Raw genomic sequence first — 21,108 nt, forward strand, 5'->3', positions numbered from 1 at the left:
GGAGGGGATGCTCTGGGGTCTGGGACAGCCTGGGGAAGGCAGCAGGAATGTTTTCCTCAGGTTTCCAGCCCTGCTGTGGGGCAGGGATGCAGCTGCTGTGTTTCCATGGGATCATGGAATGGTTTGGGTTGGAAAGGGCCTTAAATCCCACCCAGTGCCATGGCAGGGACACCTCCCACTGTCCCAGGCTGCTCCCAGTCCCATCCAACCTGGCCTTGGGCACTGCCAGGGATCCAGGGGCAGCCCCAGCTGTTCCAGATGCTGGAAACAGCTGTTCCAGGCCTGGGGTTGCTGCAGCTCAGGAGTCCAATTGCAGCTGGGACTTCCAGCAGGAACTGCCCTATGGCAATGCTGTGAGGGCCCCAACAAAGGAGGAATGATGCACCTGACTCCATGGGTAGCAGGAGGCTCATTAATCACTTTATTATACTGTCCCATATCTATTTCATCTAAACTGAATCTGCCAAGCACTCACTCTGCACACCCTGCACAGAATCTTGTGACTGTCACAGTCACACACACACACCTGGCCCTGGTAGGCCAAGGAAACCAAACATCCTCACTTTGGGTAAACAATCCCCATGTTGCATTCTACACAGGCACAGCAGGTGAGAAGAGTTGGGTTTTCCCTTTCTCTGAGGTTCAGGGAATGTGAATCTCAGAAATCCTTGGGAAGAATTGTGCCTTGCTTTTCTCTGTGAAGAGAAATGTGGCAGCACTGCCCCATTTGCAGCTCTGGGTTCTGGGAATGAAACATTCCAGAGGATGCTCTTGCTGGGTTCTGGGAATGAAACATTCCAGAGGATGCTCTTGCTGGGTTCTGGGAATGAAACATTCCAGAGGATGCTCTTGCTGGGTTCTGGGAATTAAACATTCCAGAGGATGCTCTTGCTGGGTTCTGGGAATGAAACATTCCAGAGGATGCTCTTGCTGGGTTCTGGGAATTAAACATTCCAGAGGATGCTCTTGCTGGATTCTGGGAATTAAACATTCCAGAGGATGCTCTTGCTGGGTTCTGGGAATGAACCATTCCAGAGGATGCTCTTGCTGGGTTCTGGGAATTAAACATTCAGAGGATGCTCTTGCTGGGTTTGGGGAATTAAACATTCCAGAGGATGCTCTTGCTGGGTTCTGGGAATGAAACATTCCAGAGGATGCTCTTGCTGGGTTCTGGGAATTAAACATTCCAGAGGATGCTCTTGCCAGCTGCCAGGGGAGCAGGAATGTCCTGGGGATCTCTGTCCTGGGGCTCCCAGCAGGGTGACTGTGCCCTGCACTGCCCCAGCACTGGTGCACAGGGCACTAATTACCAGCATGGCCATTAATTACCCAGCTGGGTCATTAATGGCCATTAATTACCCTCACAGTCCCTAATAACCCTCATGGTCAGGGATTCCCTGGCACAGCCCTGGCTGACTGACCCTGTTTGCTTTGCAGGAGATACTTCCCATGGAACCTGATCCTGCTCAGCATCTTTGTGAGTGGCACATCTGGCCAACATCTGCCCTGGGGCCAGAGTGGCTCCCAGGACAAGGCTGGATTCCTGGGGAAAAGTGGGAATTTCATCCCCTTCTTGTCCTGGGCTTGGGCTGAGGAGCTGTGGTTGCACTGGGATGGGAAAAGGTGGAAAGAAAGGGAGCCTCTGTTTGTTAAAAAATTGCAAAAAATAATCTGTGAAGTGTGGTGGGAACTGGGATTGGAGCTGGGGGGAGAACTGGGATGGGAACCGGGATGGGAACTGGGATGTGGGATGGGAACTGGGATGTGGGATGGGAACCGGGATGAGAACTGGGATGTGGGATGGGAACTGGGATGGGAACTGGGATGTGGGATGGGAACTGGGATGTGGGATGGGAACCGGGATGGGAACCGGGATGGGAACTGGGATGGGAACTGGGATGTGGGATGGGAACTGGGATGTGGGATGGGAACCGGGATGGGAACCGGGATGGGAGCTGGGATGGGAACTGGGATGGGAACTGGGATGGGGACTGGGATGGGAGCTGGGATGGGAACTGGGATAAGAACTGGGATGGGGACTGGGATGGGAACTGGGATGGGAACCGGGATAAGAACTGGGATGGGAACTGGGATGGGAGCTGGGATGGGAGCTGGGATGGGAACTGGGATAAGAACTGGGATGGGGACTGGGATGGGAACTGGGATGAGAACTGGGAGCTGGGATGGGAACTGGGATAAGAACTGGGATGGGGACTGGGATGGGAACTGGGATGAGAACTGGGATGTGGGATGGGAACTGGGATGGGAGCTGGGATGAGAACTGGGATGTGGGATGGGAGCTGGGATGGGAGCTGGGATGGGAACTGGGATAAGAACTGGGATGGGAACCGGGATGGGAACTGGGATGGGAACTGGGATGTGGGATGGGAACCGGGATGGGAACTGGGATGGGAACTGGGATGGGAACTGGGATGGGAACTGGGATGGGAACTGGGATGTGGGATGGGAGCTGGGATGGGAGCTGGAATTGGAGCTGGGATGGGAACTGGAGTGTGGAACGGGAGCTGGAATTGGAGCTGGGGTGGGACTGGAGTGTGGAACAGGAGCTGGGATGGGAGCTGGGATGTAGGATGGGAGCTGGAATTGGAGCTGGGGTGGGAACTGGAGTGTGGAACGGGAGCTGGGGTGGAACTGGAGCGTGGAACAGGAGCTGGGATGGGAGCTGGAGTGTGGAACGGGAGCTGGGATGGGAGCTGGAATTGGAGCTGGGGTGGAAACTGGAGTGTGGAACAGGAGCTGGGATGTGGGATGGGAGCTGGAATTGGAGCTGGGGTGGGAACTGGAGTGTGGAACAGGAGCTGGGATGTGGGATGGGAGCTGGAATTGGAGCTGGGATGGGAGCTGGGGTGTTCAACAGGAGCTGGGATGGGAGCTGGCTCCTGCGAGGGAGGGATGCAGGAGCAGCGACTCCTCCCGTGCTGTTTGCCCTCCCTCTGCCCTCCCTGTGCCCATCAGGCCCTGGAGGGTTCCAAACGCTGCCCCAGCTCCTTCTCCTGAGAGTCTGGGCCTCCCCTGCCCCTTTCCCTGGGACTGAGGGATTTCCTGTGGTGCCTGCTCGGGGCAGGGGGGCACTAACCAGGCTGTGTTTTCCCCCAGACCCTGTCCATGGCCTATCTCACTGCCATGCTCTCCAGGTGGGTTGGGCACTGCCCTGTGTCCTGTCTCTTCCTGAAAGCATTCCCTGTTCCTGAGGTACCTGAGCTGCCTGGGGCTCCCAGCAGCCACACAAAGCTGGAGCTTCCCTGGGGAAACTGCCCAAGGAAAGGTTCCCAAGGCCTGTCCCTGTGCCAAGGGAGGCAGCGCTGGGGGATTCCCACATCCCAAATCCTGCAGGAGAGCCCTGGAGGGGCAGCACCTGGAGGGGCTGGAGGTGACCACTCAGTGATCCCACACTTCTCACTGGGCAGGTCTCAGGCAGGTGGGGCTGCAGTGAGCCAAGGGATTTGTTCCAGCAGTTTCAGGAATTTGTATCCCAGCCTGTTCCCTTCTGCTCACGTGCACCAGGAAATCTGAAATCTGCTCCTGGCTCGTGTGGGAGCCTGGAGAGAGGGCCATGAGCCAGGCTGGGTGATGGATGGGGACAAAGAAATCCCTGGCCTCAGCAGCTCCAGGGGGAAAACTCCAGAGGCTCCACACAAATCCCCAGGGAGAGCAGGACTGGCTTTTTGGCACTGCAGCCAAAATCCTGATCCAGCCTGGAAACCATTCCTGAGCCTGCAGCCAGCCCCCTGTCCCTGCTCCAACCCCTCCTTTTCCTAACGCCAGGCTGGGCAGGAGCCCGGGGCTGCTCCTCTGCTTTCCCCTCATGCTGTGGGGATTTTGGTCACCCTGGTTTTGTTACCTCCCAGTCAGGACCTTCCCCATTCCCTGTCTGTCCGTGGACACTGGGATTGATGGACTTGGAGCTGCTCTGGGAGGCCCAGATGGACCCTCCTGCCTTCCCTCCATCCTTTAAAACAGCAGGAAAACTGTGACGGTGTTCACAGGGGTTCTTGGATTGGGGAAGAGACGAGGATCTGACTCCATGTTTGATTTATTACTTTATGATATATATTACACTAAAACTGTACTAAAAGAATAGAAGAAAAGGTTTTATCAGAAGGCTGGCTAAGAATAGAATTGCAAAGAATGATAACAAAGGCTTGTGGCTCGGGCTCTGTGTCTGAGCCAGCTGGGCTGTGATTGGCCATTAATTAGAAACAACCACACGAGACCAATCCCAGACCCACCTGTTGCATTCCACAGCAGCAGATAACCATTGTTTGCATTGTGTTCCTGAGGCCTCTCAGCTTCTCAGGAGGAAAAATCCTGAGGAAAGGGTTTTCCATAAAAGATGTCTGCAACAGAAAACCCATCCAAGCTTTTTTCTATCCTTCCTTATCCAACATTAGTGTGGAGTGTTGGTAATTCCAGCGCTGTTTGTGCCCCTAGGATTCCTTGCCCAGCTCCTGCCTGTCCGAATCCCCTTTCCCATCCCTGGGAATGACCCTAATTTGATTTTCCTGGTCATTTTGCAGCTACTACAACACCAAGTCGGTGCTGCTGTGCCTGGGGATCACGGCCCTGGTCTGTCTGTCTGTCACCATCTTCAGCTTCCAGAGCAAGGTGGGGACATCCCTCGGGAAGGGGACACTGGGGCAGGACAGGGGGGAACTGGGGGTGTCTGGAAACAGCAGCAGCCCCAGGGATGTGGGGATGGCACGAGGAGGTCGGAGGGGATCAGGACACGTGCAAGGGAGGGACGTGGCTGGGATGGAAGTGGGGCTAGAAAATGGTGATAAATGGGAATAAAATGAGATTTTTTGTGGATTGGGGGCTTGAAGATGCTGATTTATAGAAATAAAATGAGATTTTTTTTATTGGGGTGGGGGCTAGAAGATGCTGATTTTTTGTGGATTGGGGGCTAGAAGAAGCTGATATATGGGAATAAAATGAGATTTTGTTATAGATTGGGGTGAGGGCTAGAAGATGCTGATAAATGGGAATAAAATGAGATTTTTTAATGGATTGGGATGGGGGCTAGAGGATGGTGATATATGGGAATAAAATGAGATTTTTTTGTGGATTGGGGGCTAGAAGATGCTGATAATGGGAATTAAAGGAGATTCTTTTCTGGATTGGGGTGGGGGCTAGAAGATGCTGATTTAAGGGAATGAGATTTTGTCTGGATTGGAATGGGGGCTAGAAGTTGCTGATATATGGGAATAAAATGAGATTTTTTATTGGATTGGGGTGGGGGCCAGAGGATGGTGATAAATGGGAATAAAATGAGATTTTTTTGTGGAGTGGGGGCTAGAAGATGCTGATATGTGGGAAAAAAAAAAGATTTTTTGTAGATTGGGGTGAGGGCTAGAAGATGCTGATAAATGGGAATAAAATGAGATTTTTTAATGGATTGGGATGGGGGCTAGAGGATGGTGATCTATGGGAATAAAATGAGATTTTTTGTGGATTTGGGGCTAGAAGGTGCTGATATATGGGAATTAAAGGAGATTTTTTCTGGATTGGGGTGGGGGCTAGAAGTTGCTGATATATATGGGAATAAAGTGAGATTTTTTTGTAGATTGGGGTGGGGGCTTGAAGATGGTGATAAATGGGAATAAAATGAGATTTTTTTGTGGATTGGGGACTAAAGATGCTGATATATGGGAATTAAAGGAGATTTTTTTTTCTGGATTGGAATGGGGGCTAGAAGTTGCTGTTATATGGGAATAAAATGGGATTTTTTGTAGATTGGGGTGGGGGCTTGAAGATGGTGATATATAGGAATAAAATGGGATTTTTTTGTGGATTAGGGCCTAAAAGATGGTGATTTATGGGAATAAATTGAGATTTTGTTATAGATTGGGGTGAGGGCTAGAAGATGCTGATAAATGGGAATAAAATGAGATTTTTTAATGGATTGGGATGGGGGCTAGAGGATGGTGATATATGGGAATAAAATGAGATTTTTTTGTGGATTGGGGGCTAGAAGATGCTGATAATGGGAATTAAAGGAGATTTTTTTCTGGATTTGGGTGGGGGCTAGAAGATGCTGATTTAAGGGAATGAGATTTTGTCTGGATTGGAATGGGGGCTAGAAGTTGCTGATATATGGGAATAAAATGAGATTTTTTATTGGATTGGGATGGGGGCTAGAGGATGGTGATAAATGGGAATAAAATGAGATTTTTTTGTGGATTGGGGACTAAAGATGCTGATATATGGGAATTAAAGGAGATTTTTTTTCTGGATTGGAATGGGGGCTAGAAGTTGCTGTTATATGGGAATAAAATGGGATTTTTTGTAGATTGGGGTGGGGGCTTGAAGATGGTGATATATAGGAATAAAATGAGATTTTTTTGTGGATTAGGGCCTAAAAGATGGTGATTTATGGATATAAATTGAGATTTTTTTTTGTGGATGAGGGTGGGGGCTAGAAGATGCTGGTATGTATATAATAAATTAAATGAGATTTTTTTGTGGATTGGGGTAAGGGCTAGAAGATGGTGATATATGGGAATTAAATTAGGTTTTTTTGTGGATTAGAGTGGGGGCTAGAAGATGCTGATACACTTGAATAAAATGAGATATTTTTGTAGGTTGGGGTGAGGGCTAGAATATGCTGATATATGGGAATAAAATGAGATTTTTTTTATTGGGGTGGGGGCTAGAAGATGCTGATTTTTTGTGGATTGGGGGCTAGAAGAAGCTGATATATGGGAATAAAATGAGATTTTGTTATAGATTGGGGTGAGGGCTAGAAGATGCTGATAAATGGGAATAAAATGGGATTTTTTAGTGGATTGGGATGGGGGCTAGAGGATGGTGATATATGGGAATAAAATGAGATTTTTTTTGTGGATTGGGGGCTAGAAGATGCTGATAATGGGAATTAAAGGAGATTTTTTTCTGGATTGGGGTGGGGGCTAGAAGTTGCTGATATATGGGAATAAAATGAGATTTTTTGTAGATTGGGATGGGGGCTAGAGGATGGTGATAAATGGGAATAAAATGAGATTTTTTTGTGGATTGGGGACTAAAGATGCTGATATATGGGAATTAAAGGAGATTTTTTTTGTGGATTGGAATGGGGGCTAGAAGTTGCTGTTATATGGGAATAAAATGGGATTTTTTGTGGATTGGAGTGGGGGCTAGAAGATGGTGATATATAGGAATAAAATGGGATTTTTTTGTGGATTAGGGCCTAAAAGATGGTGATTTATGGGAATAAATTGAGATTTTTTTTGTGGATTAGGGTGGGGGCTAGAAGATGCTGGTATGTATATAATAAATTAAATGAGATTTTTTTGTGGATTGGGGTAAGGGCTAGAAGATGGTGATATATGGGAATTAAATTAGTTTTTTTTGTGGATTAGAGTGGGGGCTTGAAGATGCTGATACACTTGAATAAAATGGTATTTTTTTGTAGGTTGGGGTGAGGGCTAGAATATGCTGATATATGGGAATAAAATGAGATTTTTGTGGATTGGGGGCTTGAAGATGCTGATTTATAGAAATAAAATGAGATTTTTTTTTAACTGGGATGGGGGCTAGAGGATGGTGATATTTGGGAATAAAATGAGATTTTTTGTGGATTAGGGGCTTGAAGATGCTGATTTATAGAAATAAAATGAGTTTTTTTTTATTGGGGTGGGGGCTAGAAGATGCTGATTTTTTGTGGATTGGGGGCTAGAAGAAGGTGATATATGGGAATAAAATGAGATTTTGTTATAGATTGGGGTGAGGGCTAGAAGATGCTGATAAATGGGAATAAAATGAGATTTTTTAATGGATTGGGATGGGGGCTAGAGGATGGTGATATATGGGAATAAAATGAGATTTTTTTGTGGATTGGGGGCTAGAAGATGCTGATAATGGGAATTAAAGGAGATTCTTTTCTGGATTGGGGTGGGGGCTAGAAGATGCTGATTTAAGGGAATGAGATTTTTTTGTAGATTGGAATGGGGGCTAGAAGTTGCTGATATATGGGAATAAAATGAGATTTTTTGTAGATTGGGGTGGGGGCTGGAAGATGGTGATAAATGGGAATAAAATGTGATTTTTTTAATGGATTGAGATGGGGGCTAGAAGATGGTGATATATGGGAATAAAATGGGATTTTTTTGTGGATTAGGGTGGGGGCTAGAAGATGCTGGTATGTATATAATAAATTAAATGAGATTTTTTTGTGGATTGGGGTAAGGGCTAGAATATGGTGATATATGGGAATAAAATGAGATTTTTTGTGGATTTGGGGCTTGAAGATGCTGATTTATAGAAATAAAATGAGATTTTTTTTTATTGGGGTGGGGGCTAGAAGATGCTGATTTTTTGTGGATTGGGGGCTAGAAGAAGCTGATATATGGGAATAAAATGAGATTTTGTTATAGATTGGGGTGAGGGCTAGAAGATGGTGATAAATGGGAATAAAATGTGATTTTTTTGTGGATTGGGGGCTAGAAGATGCTGATATATGGGAATAAAATGAGATCTTTTTTAATGGATTGGGGTGGGGGCTAGAAGTTGCTGATAAATGGGAATAAAATGATTTTTTTAATGGATTGAGATGGGGGCTAGAAGATGGTGATATATGGGAATAAAATGGGATTTTTTTGTGGATTAGGGTGGGGGCTAGAAGATGCTGGTATGTATATAATAAATTAAATGAGATTTTTTTGTGGATTGAGGTAAGGGCTAGAATATGGTGATATATGGGAATTAAATTAGGTTTTTTTGTGGATTAGAGTGGGGGCTAGAAGATGCTGATACACTTGAATAAAATGAGATTTTTTTGTAGGTTGGGGTGAGGGCTAGAATATGCTGATATATGGGAATAAAATGAGATTTTTTAATGGATTGGGATGGGGGCTAGAGGATGGTGATATTTGGGAATAAAATGAGATTTTTTGTGGATTTGGGGCTTGAAGATGCTGATTTATAGAAATAAAATGAGATTTTTTTTATTGGGGTGGGGGCTAGAAGATGCTGATTTTTTGTGGATTGGGGGCTAGAAGAAGCTGATATATGGGAATAAAATGAGATTTTGTTATAGATTGGGGTGAGGGCTAGAAGATGCTGATAAATGGGAATAAAATGGGATTTTTTAATGGATTGGGATGGAGGCTAGAGGATGGTGATATATGGGATTAAAATGAGATTTTTTTGTGGATTGGGGGCTAGAAGATGCTGATAATGGGAATTAAAGGAGATTTTTTTCTGGATTGGGGTGGGGGCTAGAAGATGCTGATTTAAGGGAATGAGATTTTTTTCTGGATTGGAATGGGGGCTAGAAGTTGCTGATATATGGGAATAAAATGAGATTTTTTGTAGATTGGGGTGGGGGCTTGAAGATGGTGATAAATGGGAATAAAATGATATTTTTTTAATGGATTGAGATGGGGGCTAGAAGATGCTGATAAATGGGAATAAAATGATATTTTTTAATGGATTGAGATGGGGGCTAGAAGATGGTGATATATGGGAATAAAATGGGATTTTTTTGTGGATTGGAGTGGGGGCTAGAATATGGTGATATATGGGAATTAAATTAGGATTTTTTTGTGGATTAGGGTGGGGGCTAGAAGAAGCTGATATATGGGAATAAAATGAGATTTTGTTATAGATTGGGGTGAGGGCTAGAAGATGCTGATATATGGGAATAAAATGAGATTTTTTAATGGATTGGGATGGGGGCTTGAAGATGCTGATTTATAGGAATAAAATGAGATTTTTTTTGTGGATTGGGGGCTAGAAGATGCTGATATATGGGAATTAAAGGAGATTTTTTTCTGGATTGGGGTGGGGGCTAAAAGATGCTGATTTATGGGAATAAAATGAGATCTTTTTTAATGGATTGGGGTGGGGGCTAGAAGTTGCTGTTATATGGGAATAAAATGGGATTTTTGTAGATTGGGGTGGGGGCTTGAAGATGGTGATATATAGGAATAAAATGGGATTTTTTTGTGGATTAGGGCCTAAAAGATGGTGATTTATGGGAATAAATTGAGATTTTTTTTGTGGATTAGAGTGGGGGCTAGAAGATGCTGGTATGTATATAATAAATTAAATGAGATTTTTTTGTGGATTGGGGTAAGGGCTAGAATATGGTCATATATGGGAATTAAATTAGGTTTTTTTGTGGATTAGAGTGGGGGCTAGAAGATGCTGATACACTTGAATAAAATGGTATTTTTTTGTAGGTTGGGGTGAGGGCTAGAAGATGCTGATATATGGGAATAAAATGAGATTTTTTAGGGATTAGGGGCTTGAAGATGCTGATTTATAGAAAATGAGATTTTTTTTATTGGGGTGGGGGCTAGAAGATGCTGATTTTTTGTGGATTGGGGGCTAGAAGAAGCTGATATATGGGAATAAAATGAGATTTTGTTATAGATTGGGGTGAGGGCTAGAAGATGCTGATAAATGGGAATAAAATGAGATTTTTTAATGGATTGGGATGGGCGCTAGAGGATGGTGATATATGGGAATAAAATGAGATTTTTTTGTGGATTGGGGGCTAGAAGATGCTGATAATGGGAATTAAAGGAGATTTTTTTCTGGATTGGGGTGGGGTCTAGAAGATGCTGATTTAAGGGAATGAGATTTTTTTCTGGATTGGAATGGGGGCTAGAAGTTGCTGATATATGGGAATAAAATGAGATTTTTTGTAGATTGGGGTGGGGGCTTGAAGATGGTGATAAATGGGAATAAAATGTGATTTTTTTTGTGGATTGGGGGCTAGAAGATGCTGATAAATGGGAATAAAATGAGATTTTTTAATGGATTGAGATGGGGGCTAGAAGATGCTGATAAATGGGAATAAAATGATATTTTTTAATGGATTGAGATGGGGGCTAGAAGATGGTGATATATGGGAATAAAATGGGATTTTTTTGTGGATTGGAGTGGGGGCTAGAAGATGGTGATATATAGGAATAAAATGAGATTTTTTTGTGGATGAGGGTGGGGGCTAGAAGATGCTGGTATGTATATAATAAATTAAATGAGTTTTTTTGTGGATTGAGGTAAGGGCTAGAATATGGTGATATATGGGAATTAAATTAGGGTTTTTTGTGGATTAGAGTGGGGGCTAGAAGATGCTGATACACTTGAATAAAATGGTATTTTTTTGTAGGTTGGGGTGAGGGCTAGAATATGCTGATATATGGGAATAAAATGAGATTTTTTTAATGGATTGGGATGGGGGCTAGAGGATGGTGATATTTGGGAATAAAATGAGATTTTTTGTGGGTTTGGGGCTTGAAGATGCTGATTTATAGAAATAAAATGAGATTTTTTTTTATTGGGGTGGGGGCAAGAAGATGCTGATTTTTTGTGGATTGGGGGCTAGAAGAAGCTGATATATGGGAATAAAATGAGATTTTGTTATAGATTGGGGTGAGGGCTAGAAGATGCTGATAAATGGGAATAAAATGGGATTTTTTTTGTGTGGGATTTTGGGGTGTGCCACAGGTGCACGTGGTACTGGAAGACGCTGATGTGTGGGAATAATCTGGGATTTTTGGAGGGCTGGGATGTGCCAGGGATGTCAGAGGGGCTGGCAGGGGCTGCAGGGTGGTAAACTGGGAGTTTCAGAGGGTTGTGCTGTGGGACACAGGAGGACTCTGGTGTGTGGTGGGTTTGGGATTCCTTGGGCAGGCCCCGAGCCCTTCCCTGTGGCCCTGAGGGGATTTGGGGGCGCAGGCTCAGGGCAGGGGGTGCGGGCTGGGAGGGAGAGGCAGAACCAGCCCTGGGTGGGTCCCAGTGGGACCTGGGGGCTGCAGCAGCGTCAAACCCAGCACTGAACCACGTCCCTGAAGTACCAAGGTCTGGGGCTCTGAGGCCTTGCAGGGTCCTGGGTTCTGTCAGCCTCAGTTTTGGAGAAATCCAGCAAAAATTGCCAATTCCTAGCTTGGCACCGTATTATTGGCTGTCGTGAACGGCAGAAGAAATGCCTCACACAATATGCGTGAACAACAAATCTCAAAGTTTATTGAAAGCTCACACATATTTATATTGGTGTTAATGAAGCTTATACATATTGCAAAAGCTGAGCTCATTATTGGTAAAAGCACACTTAGATCAACCACACCTACTTCTATGCTCTAATGATTATTTTGTTTCTATGTTTACATTCTTATAGCTTCTCTACCTAGGCTATCTTCATTTTCTAGCAAGCAATTTTCTCTCCCATCTTCCTGTTTCAGCAAAAGTTACTATAACCTTTGTCAGTGATTGGACACTGGTTGCTTAATCCCCAGCTTGTTTCCCCTATCCTTATCCATCGGTATCACATTGAAGTGGCCTTTCTCAGCTAGCCAATTATCCAAAAAGCTCTCCACGATTGGCAAGTACGAGTGGCACAAACAGAGGCCATTTTCTATGAGAAAAAGAAGTCATTTCCCCAATGTCTGGGTATCAGATTAAAGGTGGTGTTTGGGGCTCTAAGGATTTGCAGGGTCCTTGTTGCTGGCAGCTTTAGTTTTGGAGAAATCCAGCAAAGTTAACAAATTTCTCGCTTGGCACTGTATTATTGACAAGTGTGAGGGCTGCAAACTGAGGCCATTTTCCATGGGAAAAAGGAAGTAATTTCCCCAGGGTCTGGGTATCAGCTCAGAGGTGGCCTTTAGGGCTCTAAGGACTTGCAGGGTCCTAGTTGCTGTCATCTTTAGTTTTGGAGAAATCCAGCAAAGTTTGCCGGTTTCTACCTTGGCACTGTATTATTGGCAAGGGCGAGGGTCGCAGTTGGAGGCCATTTTCCAGGGAAAGGGAAATCCTTTCTCAGGGACTGGGATTCAGCTCAGGGGGGCATCTGGGGCTCCCCCCAGTGCAGCCCCTGGAACAGAAACCCCTCCCTGCCCTCTGCAGTTCGACTTCACCTCGTACCAGGGCGTTCTCTTCGTGCTGCTCATGGTGCTGTTCCTGGGGGGGCTGGTCCTGGCTGTCATCCTGCCCTACCAATACGTGAGTGATAACTGGGCCAAACTGGGCCAAACTGGGCGGGCTGGGAGGGGGGGGGGCAGCTCCCTGACAATGGGTGGGAACTGCAAGGAGGGATGGGAGAGCAGGGTCATTCCCTGGGATGGACTGTGGGATACAAGGATGGAGCTGGGCCAGGGCTGGGGATGTTTCCTGCTGTTCCTGGTGGTGGAATCGTGGAATGATTTTGGTCAGGAGGGACCTCCAAGCCCATCCCATCCCATCCCATCCCATCCCATCCCATCCCATCCCATCCCATCCCATCCCATCCCATCCCATCCCATCCCATCCCATCCCATCCTATCCGTGACCGTGTTCACAGGGGTCTCAGGTTGAGGGAAGAGATGAGGATTTGACTCCATGTTTCAGAAGGCTTGATTTATTATTTTATGATATATATTATATTAACACTATACTAAAAGAATAGAAGAAAGGATTTCATCAGAAGGCTGGCTAAGAATAGAACAGCAAAGAATGATAACAAAGGCTTCGTCTGGGACTCTCTGTCTGAGCCAGCTGACTGTGATTGGCCATTAATTAGAAACAACCACATGGGCCAATCCCAGATGCACCTGTTGCATTCCACAGCAGCAGATAACCAATGTTTGCATTTTGTTCCTGAGGCCTCTCAGCTTCTCAGGAGGAAAAATCCTAAGGAAAGGATTTTCCATAAAAGGTGTCTGTGACACATCCCATCCCATCCCACCCCTGCCATGGGCAGGGACACCTCTCACTGTCCCAGGCTGCTCCAACCTGGCCTTGGGCACTGCCAGGGATCCAGGGGCAGCCCCAGCTGCTCTGGGAAATCCATCCCAGGGCCTCCCCACCCTCCCAAGGAACAATTCCTGCCCAATCTCCCATCCATCCCTGCCCTCTGGAAGCCATTCCCTGTGTCCTGTCCCTCCATCCCTTGTCCCTCTCCAGCTCTCCTGGAGCCCCTTTGGGCCCTGGCAGGGGCTCTGAGCTCTCCCTGGACCCTTCTCCTGTCCAGGTGAGCACCCCCAGCTCTCCCAGCCTGGCTCCAGCCCTGGGGCAGCTCCATGGCCCCCTTTGGACTCATCCCAACATATCCATGCTCCCCCTGTGCTGGGACCCCCCTGGGTGCCAATGGGGTCTCACCTGAGCACAGCTGCCTCAGTTTCCCCTCAGCAAAGCAGGGAAATGAGCACATTAAACTCTGTCCCAAGCCCAGGGCAGGAAATGGACTCAGAACTAACACCCAGCACCTGCAGAGCTCAAATCTTGAGGCCTCCTGGTTCCTCTGGGCACAGCAGGGGCTGTGTTCCCAGTTCCAGTGAAATTCCCCCTGTGACTCCCTCTGATGAATATATTTAAATTGTGCTTGTTTAATTTGAATCACGGAGTGTCCTAAGGGGGAAGGGACACACCAGGGTCATCCCCAACTCCTGGCCCTGCCCAGGACATCCCAACAGTCCCCCCTGGTGCCTGGGCACTGTGCAAATGCTCCTGGAGCTCTGGCAGCCCTGGGGAGCTGTTCCAGTGGAGGAAGAACCTTTTCCCAATATCCAACCCAGCCTCCCCTGACACAGACCCAGCTGTTCCCTCAGGCCAGTTAAAGCTCTTGGTGCTTCTTCCAGTGGGATCAGCTGTGTTTGGGAAAATAAATCCCTTCTGGGGGTGCTCCAAAGTGTTCTATCACAAGAGTGCTGGGACTGGACAGGGGGGTTTCCCATCCCTGGAAGTGCCCAAGGCCAGGCTGGACAGGGCTTGGAGCAGCCTGGGGTAGTGGGATGGGATGGGATGGGATGGGATGGGATGGGATGGGATGGGATGGGCTTGGAGGTCCCTTCCCACCCAAACCATTCCAGGATCCCATGATTTCCACAGGACAGGTGCTGGGGCCAAAGGCTGTTTGCAATGAGGAGCAGCTGATGGAGAAGTTCAGGAGTTAAATGGACCCAAGGGCTCGGGGAGGGAGGGTCCAAGGCCCCGTGCCCTGTGCTGTGCCACACAAACATTCCCAGGGAGCTGCACAAGCTGGAAGGGCTGCAAACCCAGCCTGGGCTTTTGGGGCATCTCCCACCTTTCCCCTCCAGCTGGGAGCCAGGGACCTGGGCAGGGAAGTCCTGGGTAGCCCAGTCTGTGCAGCTCTGACAGCTGTGTCCGTGTGTCCCTGTCTGTGTGTCCATGTCCATGTATCCCTGTCTGTGTCCGTGTGTCTCTGTCCGTGTGTCCATGTCCATGTATCCCTGTCTGTGTCTGTGTGTCCCTGTCCGTGTCCTAATGTCTGTGTCCGTGTGTCTCTGTCCGTGTGTCCATGTCCATGTATCCCTGTCTGTGTCTGTGTGTCCCTGTCCGTGTCCTAATGTCTGTGTCCCTGTGTCCCTGTCCGTGTGTCCATGTCCATGTATCCCTGTCTGTGTCCGTGTGTCCCTGTCCGTGTCCACGTGTCCATGTCCGTGTGTCTGTGTGTGCGTGTCCATGTGTCCGTGTCCATGTGTCCGTGTCCATGTGTCCATGTCCGTGTCCATATGTCCGTGTCCATGTCTGTGTCTGTATGTCCATGTGTCCATGTGTAACTGTCCCTGTGTCCCTGTGTCCCTGTATCCCTGTGTCCCTGTATCCCTGTGTCCCTGTCCATGTGTCCCTGTGTCCCTGTCCCCCTGTCCCTGTCCGTGTGTCCTGCAGGTCCCGTGGCTCCATGCGATCTACGCTCTGCTCGGGGCTGGGATCTTCACCATGGTGAGTGCCTGCTCCTGGGACCCGGCGGGGAAAACAGCGGGGAAAGGAGCTGGGGAAAACGGCGGGGAAAGGAGCTGGAGCCTGGAGGGGAAAACAGCGGGGAAAGGAGCTGGGGAAACAGCGGGGAAAGGAGCTGGGGCCTGGCGGGGAGCCGGGGCAGGGGCTGAAGCCTCGCAGGGGGCCAGGGAAAGGAGCTGGAGCCAGGGCAGGGATGGAGCCGGGGCAGGGATTGCAGAGCTCGGGGCGGCCCCGGAGCAGCGATCCCGGCGGGAGGGGCCGCAGACGTGTCCGTGCCGGTGCCGGTGCCGGTGCTGGTGCCCGTGCCCGTTCTTGTGCCTGCACCGGTGCCGGTGCCCATGCTGGTGCCTGTGCCCGTGCCAGTGCCGGAGCCCATGGCGGTGCCCGTGCCGGTGCTGGTGCCCGTGCCGGTGCCCGTGCCGGTGCCCGTGCCGGTGCTGGTGCCCGTGCCCGTGCCCATGCCAGTGCCGGAGCCCATGGCGGTGTCCGTGCCGGTGTCCGTGCCGGTGCCCGTGCCCGTGCCCATGCCAGTGCCGGAGCCCATGGCGGTGCCCGTGCCGGTGCCGGTGCCGGCGCAGGGCATGGTGTGAGTGCCAAGCTGTGCGGGGTGAGCAGTCCTGGCTGGGTTGCTCTGCAGGGATCAGGGACAGGCCAGAGGTGGAGCAGGCAGAGCTGAGCCCGGCAGAGCCCCGGGAGCGAGGGGATGCAGGGATGAGGCTGCACGGTCGAGTCGGGGCTGGTCCAGTGACAGCGAGCCAAGGTTCAGGATGAGTTTGGCTCACAGAGGTGCAGAAAACCAGGGAAGGCTGAGATTGGGGATTAGGAGGCATTAGGAGGGTTTACACAGGCGGGAAAAGCCCCGGAGCTGGGCAGCTCCTCCAAGGAAAGGCTTGGCTTGCTCCCGGTGGTCCATCCCCAGAGCCCCTTCCCGAGCGGGTCCCGGTCCCTGTGCTGGGATCCAGCCGGGGATCAGGTGCCTGTGGAGGTGCCCGGTGCTCCCGGTGCTCCTGGGGCCGGGGCTCAGCCCGGGGCCCGGGGGTGACCGATGCTCCGGGGGCCGGGGCAGTGCCTGCGGAATTCCCGGTGCTCCCGGGGCAGTGCCTGGGGAGGTGCCAGGTGCTCCCAGTGCTCCCGGTGCTCCCGGGGCCAGGGCTCAGCCCGGGGGTGACCGATGCTCAGGGGGCCAGGGCAGTGCCTGCGGAATTCCCGGTGCTCCCGGGGCAGTGCCTGCGGAATTCCTGGTGCTCCCGGGGCAGTGCCTGGGGAGGTGCCAGGTGCTCCCGGTGCTCCCGGTGCTCCCGGGGCCGGGGCTCAGCCCGGGGCTGCCCTGGCTCCGAGGCGGTGCCCATTGGGCACGTTGGGAATGGGAGCAGTTGAGCAATTGCCTTTATCACCCATAAAAGTCACTCCAAGGGAGCGCGGGGAGCTCGGCGCTGATTCATGGCTCAAGATCCCTCTGTAAAATACAAGGAGGCTTCAACATCTCATAATTACCCCATAAACATCAGTCAGAGCCTGGGCCTGGCCCTGCCAGGGCAGCTGGGCTGGGATTTGTTCTGGGAGGATAAAAGAGCATCTCTGGAGGATGGTGCAGCCCTGGAGAGCTCTAGGCCCCTGAGGGGCAGCAGGATGGCAGGAGGAGGAAAGGGAGGGAGGAGAAAATGGTGGATTTCAGTCACACCTGGGATTTCTGGCGGTGCTGCTCCATATCCTGTTGGGGCCAGGCCACCCTGTGACCACCTCCTTCCCTGGCAGGTGTTTCCCACCCCAGGGAAGCGTGGGAATAACAAGTTATGGGCTCTGGGATGAGGAGGGAGGGTGGTTCCAGAGTTGGCCTTGGGATGGAGGAAGCCTGAGGGAAGAGGGCCTGGAGTGGGAGCTGCACTCGGGGTTTGATTGCCAGGGGGGAAATGAGGGAAGGGGAAAGTTGCAGCTCCTTCAGTGCCATGTTCTGAGCTCTTAAATTGTGGCTACAGCACATAAAAAGGGGCTGCACCCCAATCCAGGGGATTTCTCCTGTCATCAGGGCCCTTCTTGCCTCCCTGAGCCAAACCTCCCTGTCACTGTCCCGGGCTTTCCTCCCTTCCCTTCCAGTTCCTGGCCCTGGACACGCAGATGCTGATGGGGAACCGCCGGTACTCGCTGAGCCCCGAGGAATACATCTTTGGAGCCCTCAACATCTACCTGGACATCATCTACATCTTCTCCTTCTTCCTGCAGTTCTTTGGCTCCAGCCAGGAGTGAGGGCAGCGGGGCAGGATGCTCCCCGTGCTGGCAAATGTGAGGGGTTAAATTGAGAAGCAGAGGTGAAAGGGTTCAAACCCGCCAGCCTGACCCAATCCCTCCCTTTCTGGTCCATCTGAGGGGCCCCAGGCCCCTCCTGCAGCTTTGTACATTTGCTGCCAGGCCTTTGTGACCCAGAGAGCAAAGCAGGGCTTCAGTGTCATGTCCCTTCTGCTCCCCCCAGTCCCGCCCAGCCCAGCCCAGTCCAGAGGCTGGGGCAGGAGCTGGGACCTTCCTGGCCCCAGGGGCTGCTGGAGGTGCCCTCTGAGTGCTGCCCATCATGGGGTGAAAGTGCTGTGACCAAACAGCAGAGAGGGCAACAGAGCAGGGAGTTTGGTGAGATCCTGGCAGGAAAAGCAGCTGAGCCGAGGGAAAAGCCTTGGGGAATCCTGGCATTGCCCTGTTCCCCACAATCCATGGGAGCTTGGTGGCCTCTGTGCTACTCCTGGTGACTCCTGCTGTTGGAAAGATGGAGTGTGGGATCACGTAGCTGGATTTCAGTGCTCCAGGCACAGGGAACCTGTTTGTTCAGGACGTGCAGCTCTCTGAGGTCATCCCTGGTGCCTCTGCAGGAGAAATTCCCCTGGATCACTTGTATCCGGCTGAGTGTCCTTCCCTTCCCTTCCCTTCCCTTCCCTTCCCTTCCCTTCCCTTCCCTTCCCTTCCCTTCCCTTCCCTTCCCTTCCCTTCCCTTCCCTTCCCTTCCCTTCCCTTCCCTTCCCTTCCCTTCCCTTCCCTTCCCTTCCCTTCCCTTCCCTTCCCTTCCCTTCCCTTCCCTTCCCTTCCCTGATCCATGGCTCCCACCCTGGGCAATGTGCTGGTTCTTTTTGCACTGTGGCTCCTCACAGGGGGATTTGGGATCCCAGGGAAGGAATATTTCAGGAAATGGCAGAGAAGAGCTGGAGGAGGCTGAGTTTCCATGCTGGGAAATGCCATTCCATGTGGGAAATGGGCTGGGATCCTGTGACCCACCCTGAGGCTCTGACACCCTTGCAGAACTGTCCTGGTTGCTCCAAATTTGGGTTCCTAAGGGGTTCTTTCCAGGGGCTGAGGCCATTGGAGCAGCAAGGCTCCTCTCCATGGCTGTTTTCCATTTCTCCTCTCCCAAAGGGGAACGTCAGCACGGGCTCTGGATGTGCTCAGGTAACTTTCCACCGTGCCCCGCTCACATTCCCTGTTTGGGGCTCAGCTGGCTGATCTGGGGCTGTAAAGCTCCCCAGGGAGATAAGGGCCCTTTTGCTCTCATTCCAAGGGTGATCCCTGCTGCAGATAGGAGCTGGTATCTCCCATCTCGCTGGGAATGCTGCGAGTGCTGCGTCAGGGAGCTGCCTCCAGCAATTCCTGCTGCACAGAGGCTCTGCCAGAACGCTGGAACGTTCCTGCTCCTTCTGCCCTGGGTTTTACCCCACACATGTCCCGTCCTCCTGCCACACGTGTGCAGGGAAAGTTACTGGGCAGGGAATGGAAATGCTCCAGCCCCTCTGTGGCTGCAGTGATGAGCAAAGTGATGCCTTCCCCTTGTCTTCCTTCCTTCTAAAACAACCTCCAAAAAAACCTCAATCAGAACAAAAATCCCCAGTCAGACACAAAAACCCCCAACTAGACCAAAAAACCCCAGTCAGACACAAAAAACCCCAACCAGACCAAAAAATTCTTATCCAGATTAAAAAATCCCAGACACAAAAAACTCCAACCAGACCAAAAAATTCTCATCCAGATTAAAAAACCCCAGTCAGACCAAAAATCTCCAAGCAGACCAAAAAATCTCAACCAGATCAAAGAAGCCCCAACCAGACCAAAAAACCCCAGTCAGATACAAAAAACCCCAGATCAAAATCTCAACTAGATCAAAAAACCCCCAACCAGACAAGAAAACCCCAGCCAGACCAAAAACCCCAACCAGACCAAAAAACCCAGTCAGACACAAAAAACCCCAACCAGACCAAAAAACCCAGTCAGACACAAAAAACCCCAACCAGACCAAAAAACCCAGTCAGATACAAAAATCTCCAACCAAGTAAAAAATCCCCAAACAGACCAAAAAACCCCAACCAGACAAAAAAACCCCCAACCAGACAAAAAACCCCAACCAGATAAAAAACCCCAACCAGATAAAAAACCCCAACCAAAACCAAATTCTTTTTTGTTTGAAGGACAGCACGAGCTGATGGCAGCAGGAAGTTCATGCCCTGCTGGTTCCTGCTGAGGGGAACCAAACCCTTGGATTGCTGAGCAGGCAGGACTGGGAATGGCACAGGAGGAACCCTAAAAATGGATGGAATTGGAGTTCCAGGAGGGAATTTCCCGGCCCTCAGCAGCCTTTCCTTGCTCACAGTGATTTCCTGTAGGGATTTGTGCTTTCCAGGCTTGGAGGGAGGAGTGTGGAGCTCCATGATGAGCTCTGGCTCTGAAATAGTCCCAAAACTCCTCCAAAATGCCCTGCTGGGAGCTGGGGAGGAACACAGGGACCTGCAGCCCCCTCTGGAATTGTTCTTTTTCCTTCTGCTGTGGAGTAACTTTGCTGCTGCTGCATCCTGGCTTTCCTGCTGATATATCCTGGCTTTCCTGTTGATATATCCTGGCTTTCCTGCTGATATATCCTGGCTTTCCTGCTGATATATCCTGGCTTTCCTGCTGATATATCTTGGCTTTTCTGCTGATATATCCTGGCTTTCCTGCTGATATATCCTGGCTTTCTTGCTGATATATCTTGGCTATTCTGCTGATATATCTTGGCTTTTCTGCTGATATATCCTGGCTTTTCTGCTCCTATTAGGAACACCTGGCATGACCCCGCTCCAGGCACCTGGCTAGGGGGTATTTCTACCCTCCTGTGTCCCTTGCACATGTCCTGGTCCCTTTTCCACGCTGATCCCACCCCAGCCAGCCCTGGTGGATGCTGAGCACTGTCCTGCTCGGGGAGCTGGAGCTCCTCAGGAGGGTGAGGGATGCAGGATTTGGGGTGGGATGTGGAGGGCTGCTCCCCCTCCTCCTGTGTCCTCCACCCCAAGTCCTCATCCAGCTCCAAATCCAAACCTTTGGAGAGGTCATTCCTGTGATTTCACTGTAAATAGGATTTTGTATCTTCTCTGACTATTGCTAATAAATGGTTGCAAAACTGTT

At 50.0% G+C, this 21,108-nt stretch overlaps 1 protein-coding gene across 3 annotated transcripts in view; it reads left to right on the forward strand.

The window, feature by feature from the left end:
• Positions 1–21,108, forward strand: part of FAIM2 (Fas apoptotic inhibitory molecule 2) — a 33,877-nt gene extending 12,769 nt beyond the window's left edge. Inside the window, exons 7-13 of one of the 3 annotated variants that reach the window (XR_013185919.1) lie at positions 1,438–1,477; positions 3,118–3,155; positions 4,539–4,626; positions 12,871–12,966; positions 15,631–15,684; positions 17,797–20,002; positions 20,079–21,108. Coding sequence is in view for 1 of the 3 variants with exons in the window: in XM_077192778.1 (XP_077048893.1) it covers positions 1,438–1,477; positions 3,118–3,155; positions 4,539–4,626; positions 12,871–12,966; positions 15,631–15,684; positions 17,797–17,946 (466 nt within the window). In the remaining 2 variants the exon portion in view is untranslated. Of the gene's footprint in view, positions 1–1,437; positions 1,478–3,117; positions 3,156–4,538; positions 4,627–12,870; positions 12,967–15,630; positions 15,685–17,796 lie in introns of all 3 variants that reach the window. The other 2 variants (XR_013185920.1, XM_077192778.1) reach the window with 2 other exon arrangements.

Source organism: Agelaius phoeniceus, chromosome 35 (genome assembly GCF_051311805.1).
Source record: "Agelaius phoeniceus isolate bAgePho1 chromosome 35, bAgePho1.hap1, whole genome shotgun sequence".
Lineage (NCBI taxonomy): Eukaryota > Metazoa > Chordata > Aves > Passeriformes > Icteridae > Agelaius > Agelaius phoeniceus.